The sequence below is a fragment of the Stegodyphus dumicola genome, chromosome 6 (assembly GCF_044657685.1).
Source record: "Stegodyphus dumicola isolate Sdum_Otavi_A_Nest chromosome 6, ASM4465768v1".
In the NCBI taxonomy this organism is placed as follows: domain Eukaryota; kingdom Metazoa; phylum Arthropoda; class Arachnida; order Araneae; family Eresidae; genus Stegodyphus; species Stegodyphus dumicola.
The window spans coordinates 9,845,231-9,866,353 of NC_140773.1; the positions used below are offsets into that span (position 1 = coordinate 9,845,231).

At 29.7% G+C, this 21,123-nt stretch overlaps 1 protein-coding gene across 1 annotated transcript in view; it reads right to left on the reverse strand.

Annotated features, from left to right (window-relative positions):
- Positions 1–21,123, reverse strand: part of Amacr (Alpha-methylacyl-CoA racemase) — a 34,648-nt gene that overhangs the window by 11,216 nt on the left and 2,309 nt on the right. Inside the window, exons 2-5 of the mRNA XM_035362147.2 lie at positions 15,066–15,204; positions 11,865–12,008; positions 6,046–6,206; positions 705–903 (exon numbers count right to left, since the gene is read on the reverse strand). Coding sequence (XP_035218038.1) covers positions 705–903; positions 6,046–6,206; positions 11,865–12,008; positions 15,066–15,204 — 643 coding nt within the window. The remainder of the gene's footprint in view (positions 1–704; positions 904–6,045; positions 6,207–11,864; positions 12,009–15,065; positions 15,205–21,123) is intronic.

Sequence of the window (21,123 nt, forward strand, 5' to 3'; positions counted from 1 at the left end):
AAACTATTGTTACATTTTTAAAATTGTATTTTATATTTAAATGACTTTCTTTACCCTCCAAAACACATTCAGAATTTCATTTTCTTTCTACGAAAAACAGTCTTATTAATATATATGTTGGCTGTAGATTAGTTTCAAAGTTATGGACACTTATATAAAAAAGTGTGTATTTAATGTACATGATGTGGTAAGTTGAAATAGCCAACAAAATATAACAGCTTGGAAGAATTACCTGCATAAAATTTGTGCTTATAGCTTAACAAAATAGTAGAAATTGATGAAAGCCTAGCACAGAAAGATTATGAAGCACAGAAATGAAGTGGGTTGAATACTGATTATTCATTGAATAAAGAGGTGTCAGTTCTGTTATTTTGCAGGAACAATTGACATGACTCTGGATATCTGGCAACTTTCATGGTTGACAGGATAATACATGAGAACCAAAAATTCATAATTATTAAGATAAACGAGAAGCAAGAGCTTCTTTAGCCCCCGAGTCTCAAAAATGTATTTTTTCTACTGGAATTTCTAACTTTTATAATCAAAAGTTTTGTTTTAAAATAACGTCAGTTTAAAATAACTCTTTTTTCTTAAGCATTGAACATTATTTTAGCAATTAAAACATAAATATTAGCCTTAATATATCCCATGCAACAAAGATTTAGTAATTAAATACATTTTTAAAGTATACAATAAAAACTAACCTTTCATTAAGGCTCTGTAAAACTGTGGTTCTAAAGCTCCAACTGCCATGTATTTACCATCTTTTGTTTCATACGTTTGGTAAAAGTGTGAACCGCCATCAATAACATTTTTACCTTTAGAATTAGCCCATAAAGGAATGGGGAAACCTTCTTTACGGGTAGACCATAACCAGCTAGATACATAGGCTGAGCCTTCCACCTTAAAAAGTAAAAAATTTGATATAATTCCTTCCACCTTAAAAAGTCAAAACGTTTGATATAAAGCAGACATAATTTTTTATCGAAGTTAATTAGCACTTATACTAAAAAGTTTGCTAAGAAGTTTGCACTTATACTAAAAAGTTTGCTTATACTTTAAAAATGATTAAAATGTAAGTTTAAAATATTTATAGTTTAGTCTTTTTCTTTCTTACAAAAATTAATGTAATGCTATCAAATCATCATCCATGGATGCTCAAATGCATTAACAATCCACAGGGCCTAGAAAATGGCAATTCTGAACACTGTTGCCAATCCACATAGAACACAATAATTTATTTTTAATTTATACCATGATAGAACATAGTATATTGTACAACAAAAAATTAGGTAATAAAAAATAACTTACATACTTCTTAATAATAATAGTATATTAATCATTTATTTATATTTACATATAATTAGGAATACATAATTTTCACATATAAAAATGGAAGTTTCTCAATGTGAAATTTTCACATTTATTAAAAAAAATGAATAAACATTTATTCAAAAAGTATCAATTATTCAATTATCAAATTTATTCAAAAAAATATAAATTACTATTTTTAAAATCTACAGTAAATAAACTACTGTAATAAAAGAAAAAAATAATTAAAAAACTAACTTCATTGGGATTGTAATATTCCTTTCCTTGAGTTATTTTCTTCCTGTCTCCTATAGCTAACTATAATTTTTTAGATATTAGAATATCACTCAGCATCCATGCTTTTAACAAAAAAAATCTGTGAAGTTTTTGTGGCAGATTATTGTTGCTTTAAGAATCTATATGATACTATCATGAGGGCCTTGAATAAGCAGTGTAAGAAATCTGTTATCAAAATTAGTGTAACCATCAATGAGTTTGCCTTTTGGAGTGACTTTATGAAATGATATTTTTAGAGAAATGTTCCAAAATAAGTCTAATTTCAAAACTGAAATAGAAATGCTTGCAGCCTCCTAATCAGATGGACAAAATGATCTGCAAATATGCTTACATGATTCATTTGTTGCTTTGCATATCACATGAAGAGTCAACAGTTGCTCAGCATCATTGTACTTGATTAATTTCAGTTTTCTTATTTAATGAAATTCATTATTCTCTAAAATAACTATAAGTTTGGTGCTCAGACTCGGCACCATCAGTTTGGTGCCCAAATCATCTGACTGACTCTAAAACATGCCAACAAATGCCTAGTTTGATCCTTTTAAATTCTGAACAGTTTCATATTTTTTCGAGATAATTCAAATAGAAAAGGCAATTTCTATTTCACAAGATAAAAGTTCACTTTCGAAACATTCCTTTAAAGAACTGATACTTGAGTTTTCCTAATCACATTCATTGGTAAAAGAAACAGGATGCTCTATATATTCACTCAAATAAACAGCAGCTTTGAACCAAGAATTGTGTCTGGTTATAAGAGGTGTAAGACACATTTTGTAGCCAGTTGAGGTGCATTTTAAGTATCTTAAATATTCATTCTTTCCTCTTACAGAATGCCAAAGAGAGAGCTTTTTTCGCGCATTTTCAAAAATTCATTAGATGTAACCACCTAATTTTTCATTAAATTAAGATGTGAAAGACAACAGTAAATGTGAAAGACATTTTCAAAAATGGTGCCACATTAAGAATTGCATAAAGCCAATACACAAAATTAAAAACACAAAAAAAAAAAAAAAAAAAAAAAAAAATTATAATAAGCTTTTTTTTTGGGGGGTAGGGTCTATTCTTAAGTATGTAACAATTAGTTCTCATTAAAAATATCAGATAATTACTCAAATTTGGTATCACCACACAAATTTTGATCTACAAAATTCACCCATTTAAGAACTTCATTAACAACTTCCTGGACTGCAAACTTTTGCATTCTATACTGTTAGGCAATTTATGTAGAAATGCAAAACTTTCTTTTTCATCAGCTAGCAAATTCCACAGACCCAATACAATTCCTTAAAAAAATGCACCCGTTACAATAAAAACTAACTCTAACAACCATCATCAAACATCAAAGCAGACCGGCATTCATCTGTTGCATGTGCACACATACCTGAACCACAACATCAATACACTTCAACAATTTTGTGAATTGCCTATTTTGGTAACACAGCATATTGCTTCGTGAATACTTCTCAGGGTCCAGAGCATGAATAAAAAGAAAGTACCAAATTTTCTTTTCCAAAAAAAAAAAAAAAAAAAAAACATGACTGCTTTGTTTCTGAATAAATAATTGTGAATAAAACTGTAAAAACAAATATTCCTTGTTCATTGAATGTTTCTTCTTCCATAACTACTGACTTAAATCTTAGTTATTTTTTATTTTTTTCCCTTGAAATATGCACAGCATATTTCCAGAAAGACGATTACTTGAACCAGGCACATATCTTAATAAGTAATCAAACTTAGCTGGATATCTAACTTAGACAATGGAATATTGGCTTTTAAACAATTTTTCATTGCATCCTCAAGAAATTGTTTTTTTGTCCATTTTAGGACATTTTGCATTGAAAACTACTGATAATTATAATCTGTTATTTAATCCGGTATGGATCTGAGATGGGTATATTTTTTTCCTTCATATAATTAGCACTAATCATATATTTTTACAGTATCCTTTTTCTGTCCTTCTACAAATAATAGATCCATCAGTTAAGTAAACCTTCTAGCACAAACTTCTTTATTTTATCAATTATTCCCTTCTAAGAGCTCCTACTGATAAAAACTTATGATTACTAAATTCAGCTACTATATGTTTATAAAACAAAACAAAACAAAAAAGTGATATACTTATTTTACAGTTTGCAATTACTGAACTAGCTGATTGAAATGACTAGCCCAGGGAGAGTGAGTAGGTGCATACAGAAGGAAGGTAGAAAATTAGGTATATTTAAAAGGGAGACAGAGACTGAACAACATGCAGAATGGTTGCTGGACGGTAAGCATCGTACAAATTAGATGAATCACCTTTATATACCAACTTTTTGCCAATTTTTGCACAAAAAATTAATGAACACTTGTAAGGTTTATACTAAGCTTTTAACAGTTTAGTTAAAGCTACTTTCCTGTCCTTTCTAATTTCAGCTTACAATTTCCTACCAGAATGTGTTTTTAGAGCCACGGTTAATGCAAATGAGTAAGAGTAGTATTTAAGTTCCAATGACTTCAAGAGCGTTAAGCATTAGTTAAGTTTTATTTCTTATTACTTTGAGTTCAAGCCCAAGCAGACGCTTTGCTGTATGCCCTGAGAAAGGGGCAATCTGTTAAATTCTTATTTTGAGAAATAAAGGATAATTAACAATTCCTGAGTTTTTGTCTCTGTTCCTGAACTAAAGCGATTATTTGCTTAACTGTTCATGAGGTTCCTACACATTTAGCTACTAGACAAAAGGGTGGAATCCCACACATTATTTGCATTTCAGTGCTATACTGGTAAATTTTGCATTTCTTTGGTTCTATTTAGTAAATATGAAAATTACATACCTTTTTTATATCATAAACACAAATTTCTGTAATATAATTGTTCATCCTTATACTCTTGAAATAATTGATAACAGATTTTTTAACGCTACATATTTAATATTTTGATTACTACATATTACATATTTTGATTACTTTTTTCAATATGTGAAGAAAACTGTAAAAGAAATCATATGATATATTGATTTTGTTAAGAGCAATAAAGTTTCAATTCTTAGCAATTCTGACTTGATGAGTCTCACTAATGATAAAAACAGTTTTCTTCCTTATATCATTAATTATTTAGTCCATTTTAAGTAATAAAAGGTATTTTGTAAAAGACCAAGAATCCACTTATCTTGAAACTTCAGATTATGCAGATTTGATGTTTTTGAGGACTTCAGATCGTAAATAAAAAATCATTAGATTTATATTAAACCAGAGTCAATGTAGACAAATTCAGAGAAAGTACATACAAGTAATTAATTCCTTTTTGACATTTTTAAAAAGAGAAATATATATCAAATACATTAAAATTTTTATATGAAACGAAAATGAAGATAAAAATGAAATAAAAATTATTTTATCATCTTTCAAATATCTGTTTATAGTACTAGTTTGCTTTAATATTTTAGGATGTTTTAGCCAACACTCTTAAATTATATTGGAATGTGTCATGTTTTTGACTAGTTACACAGTTTTGTTGTTCTACATTTTTTTTTCCACTATTATTTGCAGTAGAATCACAAATTGGTTCAGAATCTTCCATTAGGATAATATAAAAAAAGTACTATTTTAGTTCTAGTCATAATACAAGTTTAATATTTCAGTACTTCTCTATTAATAAAGGTAGCAATCACCACCAAATATAAATGTTGCTATGAAATGAAATGTAACTTGACATTTTAATGGCAATCCTAATAAATGCATTCAAAAAACATGACTGCACAAAAATGTAATCCTAACATAAATGCTTAAAAAAATACTAGTTTTCTGGAGTGATAATATTTTTCAGCCAATTTTAGATTCCCATTCCTTTTTCCTTTTGACATCACTGTTGGCTGTCTGAATTGCATTAAAACTAAAACAATTTCATCTTGTGATTATTTGAAGAAAATCTTTCTCAATGGATATTTCCTTTTCTCTGACAGAATTTATTGGCAGACTTTTTACCACTTGGCAGTTGCCAAATTGTAAAATCCATCTCAGTTCCATTCCTATACAAAAATCTCGTGCGAAAAAATAGTCCATATTAAATTATAATGAGTCATAACTTTTAATGTGGTTCATGCTGAAAGGTTGCTATAACTGGCATGTTTTTGCATATTTTAGCTTCTACTCTATTAATGGGAAAGAAACCATATTCCAACTATTCTAAGCTTAAAATAAATACAAGAACGAATTCAAATTTAGTGACTTTTGGCTTAATATTTATTTGGCTGTAGTTACAAAAGCAATAATTGATAGAATATAGTAGCTTGCTTCAACAATTCTTCAATTAGCTGAGCTTGTTACCAGTAATATCTAAATATCACTAAAAACTGCTAATGGTTTCACATTTCTCTTTTGATTTCTAAGAGGCTGTATAAACTTTAGGTCTGGACTTTTAATCTTCTACTACAGTTACATTTTTTATAATTAAATCCTTACCATATTAGCATCAATAACTTGTCCTTTCCCTGATTTCTGACGCTCAAGAAGAGCCAAACATATTCCTAGTGCACATATAAGGCCTCCTCCTGCAAAATCTCCCAGTAAATTAATTGGAGGAGATGGCTTCTCACCACTTCTTCCTAATACCGATAGAACTCCTATAAATAAAAAGAAAAATCCTTCTGTTAAAATCTTTCAGATATAATTTCATGAAAAGAAATATTTAATTCTGTAATCAACTAAGTCATATACAGATAGTGAAGTCTCTCTAAGATGGTCTCAAGTGACATTTTATGGTTCAAGTAGTTTTCTATGAAAGTGTACCCAGTACCAATTTTTTTTTTTTTTTTTTTTTTTTTTTTTTTTTTTTTTTTTAATGTTTTTAGAAATAAGATCACTTTTACAGTTAATTGTAATGAGATATTTAACTATATATATTCAATATTTATTCTAATACTTTTAAGTTGGTATGCATCATATGTCTCAAAATGTGTCCAAATTATAAAAGCAGCATATGATACAGAAAAGAATCCAGGTACAGTAAATTTGTGAAAGTGTAGAAAATATTTACCAGCATGTAAATAACTGTAATAAATTTTTCATTAAAAGTTAAGTTCAAACTTTCATAGCAAAAGTATCATACCGTTTTCACCTGTAAAAGCAAAATAAATATTCAGTACCTATTTTAGACTAACTGCATGTCCAAAAGGTAAAGTGACTAACATGGCTAAAATCACAGTGCCAACAAATTTATCTAAAGGAAATTTATAGGGAAAATCAGAATTTTCACTTTCAAGCACCATTTTCCTCATCTCAGCTATGAATTTAGTTAGCATATTGAAAATATTCATTACTGTTTTCAGAATAATATAATAATTTACTCTGCACAATCCTAATAATATTGTAATGTGACATTATTATTATTACAGGATAACCACACATCAAAAAGCATCTTGCTGATAGGTATAAAATACATAATTTAAGCAAAAAGACAGAAAACAAAATTTATATCAAACACAATCAATAAAAGTCTGCTTTATTAAATAACCATGCCTTTCATGAAAGAAGTGCACATTCACAGTTTTAATATTTAAAAAGTTAAAAAATATGGAGATAGTTTCTAATTATCTGCAACACAGTTCCGTATTCCTCAGAATGGCTGTGTTTTTATTATATTTTCTCATATGCACATTACAACAATTAACCCACATATTCTTGTACCATATGTAGGTTAGCACACTTTTTATTTAATCAGGATTTTGCTGAACAGTTTCTACCATCTGTAAAAATGTAAATATCAGCTTTATAAATTTTCTTTCTCATAAACTTTCTAGTTTCTTACAAAATTTCTTCTTGTTTTATTATTGCAATTTATGAATAAAATAGTACGTATGAGTCACAAAGATAGTCAAATAGAGGTTTTTCATCAACCCACAAACTCATTAATTACTTGATGCCCCCTCCCCCCCAAAAAAATTCAAAACAAAAACGGTATCTCTAAAGTTAGAAACATGTTAAATAAGAAATAAATGAATAATAGAGTGAGATGAAATTGTTGATAAAACTAAAAGATTTAATGTCAGCTAGGCAAGGCTTTAATAAAGATATTTAAAAAGTTTCCTGACCATTCAGCAATGAGATTTTAACATTTTTGTAAAATAAAGATATTTATTTAGTTTTAAAAGAATGGCATAAAAACCACAATAGAGTCAATCGATAATATACATTAAAAATAAGACATGTAGGTGAAGATAATAAATCTAAACTAGAACCAGCACATTTTTAGTATCAATACATGCACGCTTAAAAAAAAAAAAAACCCTGTCTAGCAAATAGTGTCTGATTTTTTTTATGTGATTATTTATCCATTGATAAGTGGTGTATCTTCTACAGAATAATATTATTCAACATGATTTAATTTATAGAGTTCTATTTAAAAATTTTGTATTTATTATACAAATTTGTTGTATTCTTAGCACAAGATCTATAGTGCAACTAACAGTAATTGTGTCTTAAACATATCCCCACTTCAAAGATATGCTTTCCTGTGTCACTCTGCTGCATGTTACATCACTCTTTCCCTGAAATCTCTCTGCACTGCAACATCTTTAATCTTCAGCCCAATCACTGCTCAGGATTAACGCAATGACCTTCCGGCTGTAAATATGATCGAAGTTAGTATGCACTGCTTTTTCCCAACTGCCTGCTGCTTAAATAAACCACACCTCTCACTTTGCCTTCTTTCCTTATTATTTGAAATGTAAACTAGGTATATAGAAATTGTGGGAGCATCTAGCACCCTTAGCTTTGTACCAGTTTTAAGCAAAATTGTATTTCTGGATAATTGTTCCTGTGCAAAATAACAATCAAGACTTTAAACATCAAGGCAGTTATGATTTTTGCACCAGTCATTTAAGCAACAGTCTTCTCAGCAATTACTCAAGAATGAATTGTTTCTCATATCTCTAAAAAAACAATAACTTCATATATAGAAATATATTAATATTATATATGAATAAATGCAAAGCAAAGCACAGTTCAAAATAATGCAAAATAAAATAAAATTACATGTTTAAAATTCATCCTGTATTCAGTTCAGAATAAACCACATGCAAAATCCATTTAATAGAAGCATAGTGGCAAGTTGCAAGAAATAGAGGAGAAAAATATGCCAAAATCGAAAATGAAATGAAATGAAATTTATATTTTCACCACATTGTCACCAGGCCATTGGTGTAAAGAAAGAAGCAAATAAATAAAAAATCCTCTTTCTGAAAGCAACAAAGACATAAATTAAAGTTTAAAATTAAAAAATAATATTAGAAAAAGGGTACTATTCAGTTTCGAGGACCGTAAAAAAGTTGCAGCGAAAATGTATGCGCAAAAGCGCCAAATCTAGCAAACGCGCCCATTTAACAGCGCGCCAAATCTAGCGTACGCGCTGATTTCAGATTGCCTAAGTTTATATAGTTCTACATTTCTTAAGACGCCATTGAAATACTAGTTTAATTTTTAAATCTTTTTTTGATATCCTATGGATTTAACATTTTGGGAATTGCCCATGACGAAAAGCCGGCAACAGAATTTTGGGTATAAAGTGCAGAATCACCCACTGCATGACGCGTTTTTAAGAATTGCACATACTCTGTACCCATGTGCACATCGACCTATTTTCACTTGAAAAAAATCCTAGAATTGCACAAAAATGGCACTGCGCACACCCTTGACTTTATCTATGTACACGTCGACCTATTTTCACTTAAAAAGTAAAAACAAATTGACAAAAATTCAATTTTTTTTTTTTCCCCTTGTAAAAAGCGGCAAACAAAAAGTAAGCGATTCTGCACTTCTGAATTCTGAATCTAAATATTTTCAAAGAAAAGGCGTCATTCATTATTGAAAATTACGTTTGAACAACCAACAAGATGAAATTATGCTTTAGCGATAAGTCGGTAGCGAAATAGCGATGCAGGCATCCATTCAGTTATGTTTAGCAATTTTTATATAAATTATAATAATGATCTGAAATAGTTATTTACTCTTATGCTTCCATTCAGTCATGTTTAGCCTTTTTCATATAAATTATAATAATAAAAAAGTATTATATGAAATTAACCTTTCATCTAAATTAAAACATCAATCTAAATAGTTATTTACTATTACACTTCCTTTCTTGCCACAATGATTAGGGTTGCCGCAATTATTTTTGGCAGCATTGGCATTAACAATAGTTTGGCGAATTTTTACGGCCCTCAAAACTGAATAATACCAGAAAAAGAATCAAAGTAATATGTGTCTTTATCAATCCAATCCCTACAAACCAAAGCAAGTAGAGCCAAAAATGCAAAACCATAGCCTCGAAAAACATAAACAAATTTCAAAATTATAGACAAATAACTTTAAAAATATTTTGGGTTAAAAAAAAAACACATGTAAATTTTTTAATCCAGAATTTGAGAGTGGTAAAAATTTTAGAATTTAGAAGAGCATCAAGAAGCAAACGTTAGGGATGGCCAAATTTTTAGGATTTAGGAGCAGTAGGACTTAGGAGTGAGGAAATTTTCAGAATTTAGGAAGCCACAGAGATTTGCTAGCAGAATTTAGGAGCCACAGAGATCGTATCCAGCAGCAAGATATGTAGCAGTGGCCCTTCTTCCCCCTCCCTACAACTACTCAAGAGCTGAAAGTGTGATCTTGGCTAACGTCAGTCAATTCATCGTTATTTGCCAAGATGCAAATCCCTTAATCAGCAGACATTTAAAGGCAATATGGTGGAATCTCAGTTAGCTGGAGAAAAATCGCATTTTCCACGTAGCTACCTCCATTTATTATTATATTCTCCATTCCTAGGCTTTATTTTTTAGTATTTCAGTTTGTTTATTTAGTTGGCTGGAGTTATTTAGTTGGTCATCTGGAGGTCCAGATATTAGATCATTCCGGAAACTGAATATTGGACTCTGTACTGTATACATAAAATGCCTACAGTTTATTTACCATCATTGGAAAAGATTAGATGCACATCCAGTACGAGGTGGAACTACTTTTCCCTAGCTTTATAAACAGATAATTTTACATTTATAAAATATCAGTTTTAATAAAATTAAATAAATTTTTTAAGCTTTCATACCTTTAATAATATATCAAATACTATTTTAGCAGATTTCTACAATGTGAAGTTTATTTTAAGAGTTATATAAACTTCATGTTGCAGAAATCTGCTAAAATAGTATTTGATATATCAATATACTATACTATTTCACAGCTTCAAAATAAATTATCTGTTTTATTGAATTTATATTACAGTACGCACCACTTAATGTGATTGCAGTTAATTTTATCACTTGGATATTGTTATCAAATTCTTCAAGTACTGTGTATGAAAACATGGAAAATACTTCACTTATTATGATAAACAATTCCGTTAACATGACAAAATATGATAGAATAAAATTTTTTAAACTGAAGTAAAGTCACCAGATAATGTCAAAATAGATTATGTAAACTGCCAAACTCTAAAGAAATATTACGAAGTAAATTAAGTCATCAAACAGCTTGGTTTTGATATTAGGCAACCATGAAAATTAGGCAAAAGGGCAAACTTATTTTGACATAGATTTTGAATAACTCTATCGATTTTGAGACCCAGGTCTCTATTTTTCAGTAGGGAGATAAAGAAAAAAAAAAAAAAAAAAAAACTATGAATTTTTCTTTTCCTCCTAAAAAAGTTCTTAGAAACATCTAGGATAAGGCAGCTTATTTGCCTAATTTAAAATTTTTCATTGCCATGCTCTCTTCTTATGAGGGATGCCCTCTAAGTATTAAAATTAGGGTACAACAAAGGTAAAATAATTTCCAGAAACATTATGAATAGTTCATAAATGATCTTTTGCAACAAAAACATTATGAAAAGTTCATAAACGAATTTTTTCATTCTCTTAATTAATATGTTGCAAAAGTATCTATTTATATGTTTGTAGTTACATCTGCATTAAATTAGTTTAATTACAATGCTATTTTGAAGAATCGCTTAGTTTGGTTTATGCTATCAAAATACTTTTAAACAAATCTATACTATTAAAATATGTGTGTGTTTGTCTGTCTGTTCATTTGTTTGTTGGTAGCATCATCTCCAAAATGGCGGGGAGTTGAATTTCGAGAGAGGTATCCTGCATTCCAAAAATTTGTGGGAAGCCATTTCGACCATTCTCATCTTCGTATGAATTTAATCAGTGGAAATATTAATTAAAAAATCAGAAAATGCTAATTTTCACACTCATTTTTCTGAAATTGATTTTAACATATAAAAATTATACTACCTGAAATTGCAATGTAATTAATATCATGCCCAGCCATTTTTGAAAAAGGGCCATTTTGTCCAAAGCCAGTTAGTCTTGCATAAATGAGACGTGGATTAATTTTACATAATTCTGATGGACCTAATTTATATTTTTCCATAACACCTGAAAATTACAATTATTGAAATAAGTTACAAATCTGATGATAAGATATAGCATAAAATCAAAATAAATCAAACAGTAAATATTATTACTATAAAAAAGCCCTAAACAATATTGCACATAACACATAATCTTTTGATTAAAATCAGAGTACAATCAGTAGTTACACTTCAAACTACTAATAACGTTAAACACAACACAATGTAAAGTGCACCTAAAGAGAAAGCTAACCTGGAAATATCTCAATTCATGCGAAACTAACAAAACGCAATAACATATTCTATCTTAAACAAAATCTGAAAGCAGATGGTCTCTCCGGCCTTATATAGTTATCAACCTGCCGCCGAGATATTTATAGTATTTTCTGCTTCTTGAAATTACTGGAAAGCAATATGAGGATCGAATTATGATTGCAGATAATATAGTGATCAATCACATTTATTCAATTACAATACCTATTATTGTAATACAGGGAACAGACCAAAATGTTACTAAGTTTGGCAACTGTCGGCAATTTATTTCCGAATTTGGCGACTAAATAAGTCCCCAAAATCGTTGTCAGCTTGGTGATATCTCACCAAATTACCAAGATACCCATTTACTCATTATTAAATGGACTTGCCCTATATTCTTACTTTTCCAGCTTAGCTCGTCTCTGCAGATTTTTCATGTTATATTACGCAGCAAAATTTCTCAAATGATTGCACTAAAATTATCTACCTATGTACAAAATTCATAACAATATGATTATTGTGTCTTCAACTGGTTGAAATACAAATCTACTTTATGCAAGTTAGTCTGCATAATTAAGAAGAAATGAAATATTTTTATGTCTCAAAGTGATGCTTCAAAATATTTTGCCTTTCTCATTCTATCTGTAAAATACTATTTGCAGGAATTAAATATTTCAAATAAATCTGAATTTGTGAATATAATAAAATAATTACTTGTTTATTTTTATGTACTGCCATTCAATTCATCCATGATTAATTTACTTCTACTAGTAAACACTACAGCAGCATTAAAATAGCATTCCCTTTTGTCATTATTTAATAAAATGCTGAGTAGTTCAGCTACTTTTATGCATGCCTCCCCCATTCAGTCACTGTGAATCAAAGTAGGAAAGTCTGAATTTACACAAATGATGCAATGGAACAAACTATCAGAGTTTTACATGCAATTTTATGTTTTTGTCAGTTGGTAAACCTAGTTTAATAAAGTGTCTCCTGCTCCAATGGAAATAAAGAAGGGATTAATAATATGAAATTTATAGAAATGTCTCTAAAGGAACTTCATACACAGGAAACTGCTAATTACATGTATCTAAACACAACTTGAAAATTAAACGGCACAGTATTAAAATGATAAATGAAAATTGTAAAATAATTATGATTTTCACACTAATTTATATTAAAATTCCAAGCTTCAGAGATAACCCATTGGCTTTATCAGCCAAAATCTAAGCAAGTAACATTCTCCATTGATCCCCTTTTATTGAGATTTTACATGGAGTTGCTTTACTTTTTGTAGACTTCAGATGTGCATAAAAATGTCCTTAAAATCAATGAAATTACTAAAATCACCTCAAGATCATGTTGTAATACAGAACTTTCAATATCCAGCACACTTGAACCGTCATTGTAAAAAGTATAATACTCTTAGATGGAACTGGAGGGGGGAGCAGCAGTTCTATGTTCAATGAAAGGAGCTGAACATGAGAAAGTCATTCAGTTGGATTATCTTTACGTATTTTTATTAATTAAGCTGTTAATATTCAAAAGTGCACTTATTATGCAGTCACTAATTTACATATTTACTTCCCTTTCTAAGTATTCTATCATTTGCTTTAGGATGATTATTTCTAAAGTAAGATAAAGAAGATAACATCAGTTACACTATTTTAAATCTACAATTTTCTATTTTATATGTATAACATATCCAAAATTTCAGAAACAAAATATATCACAACAAAATATATCACATACTTGCTTTTAATGCATTAAATCATTGGTTTCAAAAACTCAAATTGCATGTGGGCCACACGTATGACAAGAATGAAGCTGCCAGGCTGCATGCATGACCTGAAAGCAGCTGGCGAGCCAGAGTTTATTAGCAGAACTTCAAATAACTAACTAAAGTTTAAATTTATTTCAAATTTCAATTAATTTCAATTTACTAAACATGCATAAACAATAAGAAAAATAATGCAAAGGAAAACATTTAAACTCATCATGCTTATCTTTTATACCTGTAACATATTTCTGTTGGTTAAATTTCATAATTCAAATGTATTAGCACCTAAATATTAAATTTTTAGACCGACATTTATTTCAAATACTTCTAATATCTTGAATTAACCACCAAAAATTTACTTTTAACATAAACCTAAAATCAATGAATTATGAAAATATACCCTATTTTCAGAGAAAACTTCCCTGGTGGAACAAAACTTGAGAATAAATAAGAACAATTTAACCTCTTTCTTTTATGTATTAATTTTTTTATCAACACATGCAGAAAAAATATGTAGCCTTAGAGAAGAATTACTAGAAACTATCGTAATCATGGATTGTAGATGCTCACTAGTCAAGTGGGCTCTTTTGTTAGATTTATTTAATATTTTTTACCTTAAGCTTCTTTAGTGGGTCTGTCAGAGGGCTATTATATGCATTACACATTACTTTTGGTTGTGAGCGAACGCTTGCTTTCAACTCAGTTGGAATGCAATGAATGAAATATTTGCTAGCACTTTTCTTAACAAACTCTATTTTGCAATCCACTGAAAAATGAATTTATCCTACACTAAAATCCATAAGCATTGTATCAAAACAAATGCATAACTGAAACATATTGCAGAGTCCCATAAAATCGTTTCAGGGGCCACATGCGGTCTGGAGCCACCAGTTTGAGACCACTACATTAAACTATTGTCTTCCAGGAACAAAATTTATTAACTTGATATGCTATAGAATTCAGAGAAGAGAAATTTATTGGTAAATATTAGAATGTTGTGTTTGAGTACCAAGTAGACATTCTGGTTAATCAGAAAAAATACATCACCTGGACGAAAAGGTTCAAGTAAAACATCAGCATTTGAACATAACCTGGATACAACACTAGCTGACTTGGAATTTTTCAAATCAATGACAAAAGATCGTTTCCCACGACTCAAAGAATCAACATTTATGTCAGCTCCTGGCTAAAAAAATATATATCATTAATGCAAACTAACACACAGCTACATAAAAAAGAACATAAGCTGAAATAAATATTTACATACTGAAAGAATTCATAAATATGGCTATACATTTGAAGTAAACATAATGTGTAGCCGTACGGTGAAATGGTGAATAGATGCTCAATTTGAATCTTAATTTTTCATTTCCAAAAAAAGACACATAGTGGAGTTTGTATTGTTAACACTGGATTAACAGGGCCCGTCATTCTGATGGATTTAGAAACTTCATGAGCAAAATTACAAAAGCCATTATTTTTATAGTTTTCCAATTTATGCTGATAATTAGTGATGCAATGAGATCAATACAGAGCCAAGTTTACTTCTCGTTTAGCCCTTTTACTTTGAGGGTTTTGTATGATGTGCTACTATCTCTACGGATACCTGTCAAAATGGCGGGTAAGTTAGTTCCATAGTTAATTGTAATAAAACATTTTTTGTGAATTAATTTTTCTGGTGACAAATGTAAAAGTAGTTAGAACATAGACACTAAATAAAAATTATAATTCAACAAGATAGCCTTCTATAACTTTGACACCTTAGTTCTATGCTGTAGTTGCCTAAAAGTTTTGTGAAATTTATTGCAATATTTGTTTCAAAGCATGACTCTGCATTTCAAAAAGCAATTAAGTAAATAATACTTTTTCAATCTAGGAACTAATCAGAGATCTGTCTGCTATGTCACCTGTGATTATCTGTCAATCGTATGTGCCTAAAGCCTATATGTAATCTGCAGTCATTGCATTCCAGTCAATATGTCAAGACAAGTTTGAGTTAGTGCAAGACAACTGAGAAGAAAGTATTAGATTATTATTAGAGGAAAGTAATAGTTTTATTTTATTCTGATGAAATACCATTCTTTAATCACCCTTGGTAATTCAAAAAGAGATATTAAACTGCCATACAGAATAGTTAGTAGCAGGGAAGATTACTCTGTTACAAGCTTTAGTAAGTCTGTTAATACTAAAACCACCATAAATTTTTCTTTACCCCAATAAAAACAACTACAAATTCGTCAAATTGATGTTTATCAGTAGTTCTAGTGTTAAGATTGTGTTTTTAAATTAAACAATCTTTTTTATAAATATCTAAGAAAATATATATTTCCTAAATCCATCAATTTGATGGGCATTCATAAATGCAGGTATACAAAAATGCCATATGAAATTCATACCATAGATTATCAACATTCATTTACAACCTATTTTTAGAATTTAGTTATAATTCCTAGTGTTACTATTTTGAAAAGCTTAAAAGTTTGTACATTAAATACACCATATCTTCTACAAACAAATTAGACTTGCAATATAACTGGGTAATTTATTCATTTCAGCTATTTAATTTTTTCTGCTTTAAATTGATGAACAAAGGTTTGTTGATAAAGATTAAGAATAAAACCAATTAAAATACTAATTATTAGTTTAATGATATCTTGATTTCCTTCTGAATTCTATGAAATCATTGTAATGCTATTTCATTTTATTTCACAAATTTTATTTTTTGGGGGGAAGGATGCAATGTAAAATTCTAGATTTATTATAAGAAGTCACAAATTCCATACAGTTGCTTCCATGAAACATTAACTTAATTTTTTGTTAGTAATGCAATCTTTAACATATTAATTTCAAAATACTGGAGTACAGTTCTTAGTTAATGGTGTTGTTATGAATATTTATAACTGAGAATCTGTTTAGAACGATTCTTAAAATATTGAAACAGAATTAATATGCTGTAGTTGTTTCGTGAAATTTATTGTAATATTTGTTTCAAAGCATGACTCTGCATTTCAAAAAGCAATTAAGTAAATAATTCTTTTTCAATCTAGGAACTAATCAGAGGTCTGTCTGCTTTTAGAATTTCAGCAAGAATTTAGACCAAATTTTTAATGCACATGTTAGCAAAAAATGATTTAATATACCACCCAGATGGTATAGTGGTTAGGCAAGCTGACTGGCTTTGAATGCATGGTTGTAACTGTCTGTCCCTTCACAGGAGGCAAAGGTGGCCTACCTATTAGGTTCCTCCATAATCAAGTGACCACCACTTCTGGCCGTAGTAGTGGCCAAGCTGAAGTTGGCTGAGGGCCCTCATTGGAAAAAAAAAAGAATTAATGCACTGTTATTATTATTCTGCAGTTTTACTCAAAAACATTTAAATGAGTCATGTTTATCTAATTAAAATATACATTAATACACATTCAAATCACAGATATAATCGTGAACCTGCTCAAATCAGGTGTGTATCAAGTTATTGAAGATTTAAATATGTGAAAAATCATTATGAGAGTAGTTCCTAAGTTTTTGAACAATAAACACGTAAAAATTTGCATGTTAATTTGTCACTTCAGATTATATGAAAAAAATGACGTCATATTTTACTTCTTTGTATTCTCAAGGCTCAAAGCCAATCTGAAATAACATCATTCTGAGAAATTTACAGTTCGACCTCCTCATCCGCGACCATGAGCACAAACATGTGTGTGCCATTCAGATCGAATTATTCTCAAAATAGGGTGGAAGGATGGGGACTTTCTTTTCCTTGAGCATATAAATTCTCTCTTTTCGTATGTCTTCAAGTGACTTTTCACATCACAGCAAGTAATAATGCCCCTTTAGGATGAGTGTATGTGTTTTCGCAGAATGCTAGCTACGGTTGCATTTGAGATGGTCAAACCTAAAAGCCTAAGCAGCTGTAATGTACTTTTTACAACGTATCTTGGATGAAGTCTTCTTGTACTGCTACCAATACTGATAGCTATGTTGCAATTGTTGTACTGACATTCAAGGAACCTACATTAGAGAGTACTGAATACAGATTAAATGGTAGAAAATAATTTTTGCAAAATTATTCACAATTTCTGAGATAGATCTTGCATAGCTATATAAGTTTTAAAAGTAACATGAAATAGTAAGTTATTTCATGTTACTTTTTTAACATGAAATAGTAGTAATAAAATGGAAATACATAGTAAGTTTCAAAGATTAGGCTTCTAGCTGCATAATTTTTTTAATAGAAATAGATTCAAAAATTGTGAATTTTTTAATTACATATTTCAAATTTACATATATTTTAAAGTTAAAATATTTAAAAAAATTTGTAAAAGAGTTCCCCCCAACACCAAATTCAAATATAACAAAAGGCTGTTGGAAAATTTAAATTGAAGAATAATCATATAAAAGCAAAATTTTGGAAATTAATAGTGGTTAAGTTATGATTTATTTTATGAAATACAAAAACAAAATGTGTATACAATGAAACTGCAAAATACATACAACACATTTTTTAGAAATGAAGTTTAGCATGAGAAACTTCGGAACACGGCTCGAGGCAAAGTCCTACCTTGCAATCTTTGTATCAAATTCATGTTTCTTTGCAAATTTTTTTAAAACAACAAACACAACACTGTCTACGATGCTCTTTCTTGATGGGATTGGGGAAGGGGGTTGTACGGCTAGCAAAATGTCCAGCAGTTAGTCTCATGCAGAGCTGTAGCTAGGGTTTTCAGCACCCAGGGACAACTGACGATCTCGTGCACCCCTCCTATCTGACAAAAGTGGAGAACATTTCATTCTAAAAATTCATAACACAGTACAAAGTCCAAAATCTGTAATGATCTAAAATCCAGACCTAAAAACCAACACCAATGTTTTTGTCGTAGGCTTTACGCATGCACAATTTGATTCCCCCTTCCGCGGATAATAAAACATCTGGAGAGTTCCAGTTCTTAATTTCACTTCAACACTAAATAAAATTGCTGCATATCTGCTTGGCACACATCTCAAACAGAAACATTCCACATATATACATTGTTGATCTGATGCCAACCTGGTAAATCATTATTTATTACACTTTCCTGCACGTTTACCAACACAGGACAACTTGAGTAATGACTCATGTAGCGATGCCTAAACAATTTATGTTAGTAATTGAATAATATAGGAGAATAGTAACTTTTTACATTGACATTACACGTGGTAATGATTACAGATATAAGTTAAATGCGCTAAAAATTGTTGACAAGGAAAAATTTACTAATTCAGAAGTCAAACAACAAAAATCAGCATTAATTTACAAATTTTTAATTTTGTAAATTAACGCTGATTTTTGTTGTTTGACTTCTGAATTAGTATTTATTCGGCGTGTTATTGTGTCTTAATTAAGGAAAAATTTAACCAAAATTTCTTTCCATATGCTAAAAACAGATTTTCTTGATGATACTCATAGACCCAAAGATTACATTTAGGTCTATTTGAATTAAGAATAACTGATTTGTTATTCACATAAACCCAGAACCAGCGTCAGGGCTCGTATTGCCACACCGGGTCGAGAATTTACAGACAAGATTACCTACAGAGACTGCATCAGGCGGTAAGATATCTAGTGCCAGCCCTCAATAAGGCTTAAATAATTAATATGTGGGAACTTATTTATTCAGGATTCAGAAAAGCGGTTAATGTTCCATAATCGGGGCTAGCGCCAAACTTGGTGAGAATTTTTATTTGGCACAATTTTGATTTGGTTGTGGTTTTTGGCTGTATATTTTCTTGTGGCAAACCTAGAGCTTTATTTTGGTAATTGTAAGAGTGCAAATTTAGTGTAGCCAAAAGATTTTTTTAAAATTTAATTCTGAAATTGTACCATTCTGTGTTTGTTTTTAAAAGTTTTACTGTTTATATTATTAGTCTATATATATATGTGTGTTTAATATTATATTTATATAAATATTTGCAGAAGGTTAAGCTATTGTTGGTGGGATAATGTTAGATTTCACATGATGTGAAGTTATGAATGTTTTCATTTAAATTTATTTTATTAATTATTTTTGTTTAGTTTTGTTTCTTGCATGTGGCAATCAAAAGATGTGGAATATTTAAAGTTTTGAACAAAAGTTGTTTAGTGTATTGAATTCCACGACGTTGTTTTATCATTTAATCAATTTCATTTTTACCATTCTGTTTGCACTTAATAATCGCAGTTCACCACTGTAAACAAAAATTTGCTATTCTGTTTACATTTAAAACTTGATAAGTGTATACATTTATTTACTCAATAATTATTTACAAGGATTGTTCATTCTGCTATTTCATGATGAATTACATAGATAGGACTATGTTTTTACTTGCAAAGCAGTTGGACTTTGTTTTACTCATCTAGTATTTTATCATCTCATTTTACTATTCTGTTTACATAAAATAATGGTGTTTCACTACTGGAAAACTTTAAAGTTACTACTCTGTTTACGTTTAAAAATCACATCTTGGTGCTTTCATTGCCACCAAAAAATTTCGTCAAATTTTGAAGGCCAAAATAGTTTGGCGCCAAATTATCCCGCTTATGGAATATTAACCAGATAGACAAGAAATAGACATAGTATAATAAATAACTAATACAATTCAAGCTTGATTATCTCAGTGCATGATAGAAGTAAGATAAAATTTAACGGAACAACTTGTCATTAGTTACCAAGCTTCAGGTTACGTAGCCAAATATGTATAGTGAACAATAGCTAAATTTGATGATGATAGCCGTGAATTTTAAAGGTTTTCAGATATCACAATAATAAAGGATTTTCCATAAAATTTTCCAATTAACGGATTTTGTAAAGAAATGTGGAAAGATGGTAATAAATGAAGATGATATAAAAGAAGTTTTTCATTGCGATGACAATGCTTCTCAATCATCAATCAATTGATAAATGGAGAAATCTGTAGTATGGTTCTAAATCCAGAAAATACCGCTACCGATAGTGAAGAAAGTTAGAGAAGTTACTGAAAACGAAAAAATTTCGATTGACAAATTAGTTGCAATTCTAATAATGTAACTAAACAGGGGATTATGTCTGTCTACAGAATTAAAGAGAAAGTATCAGCACAATTAACGAAG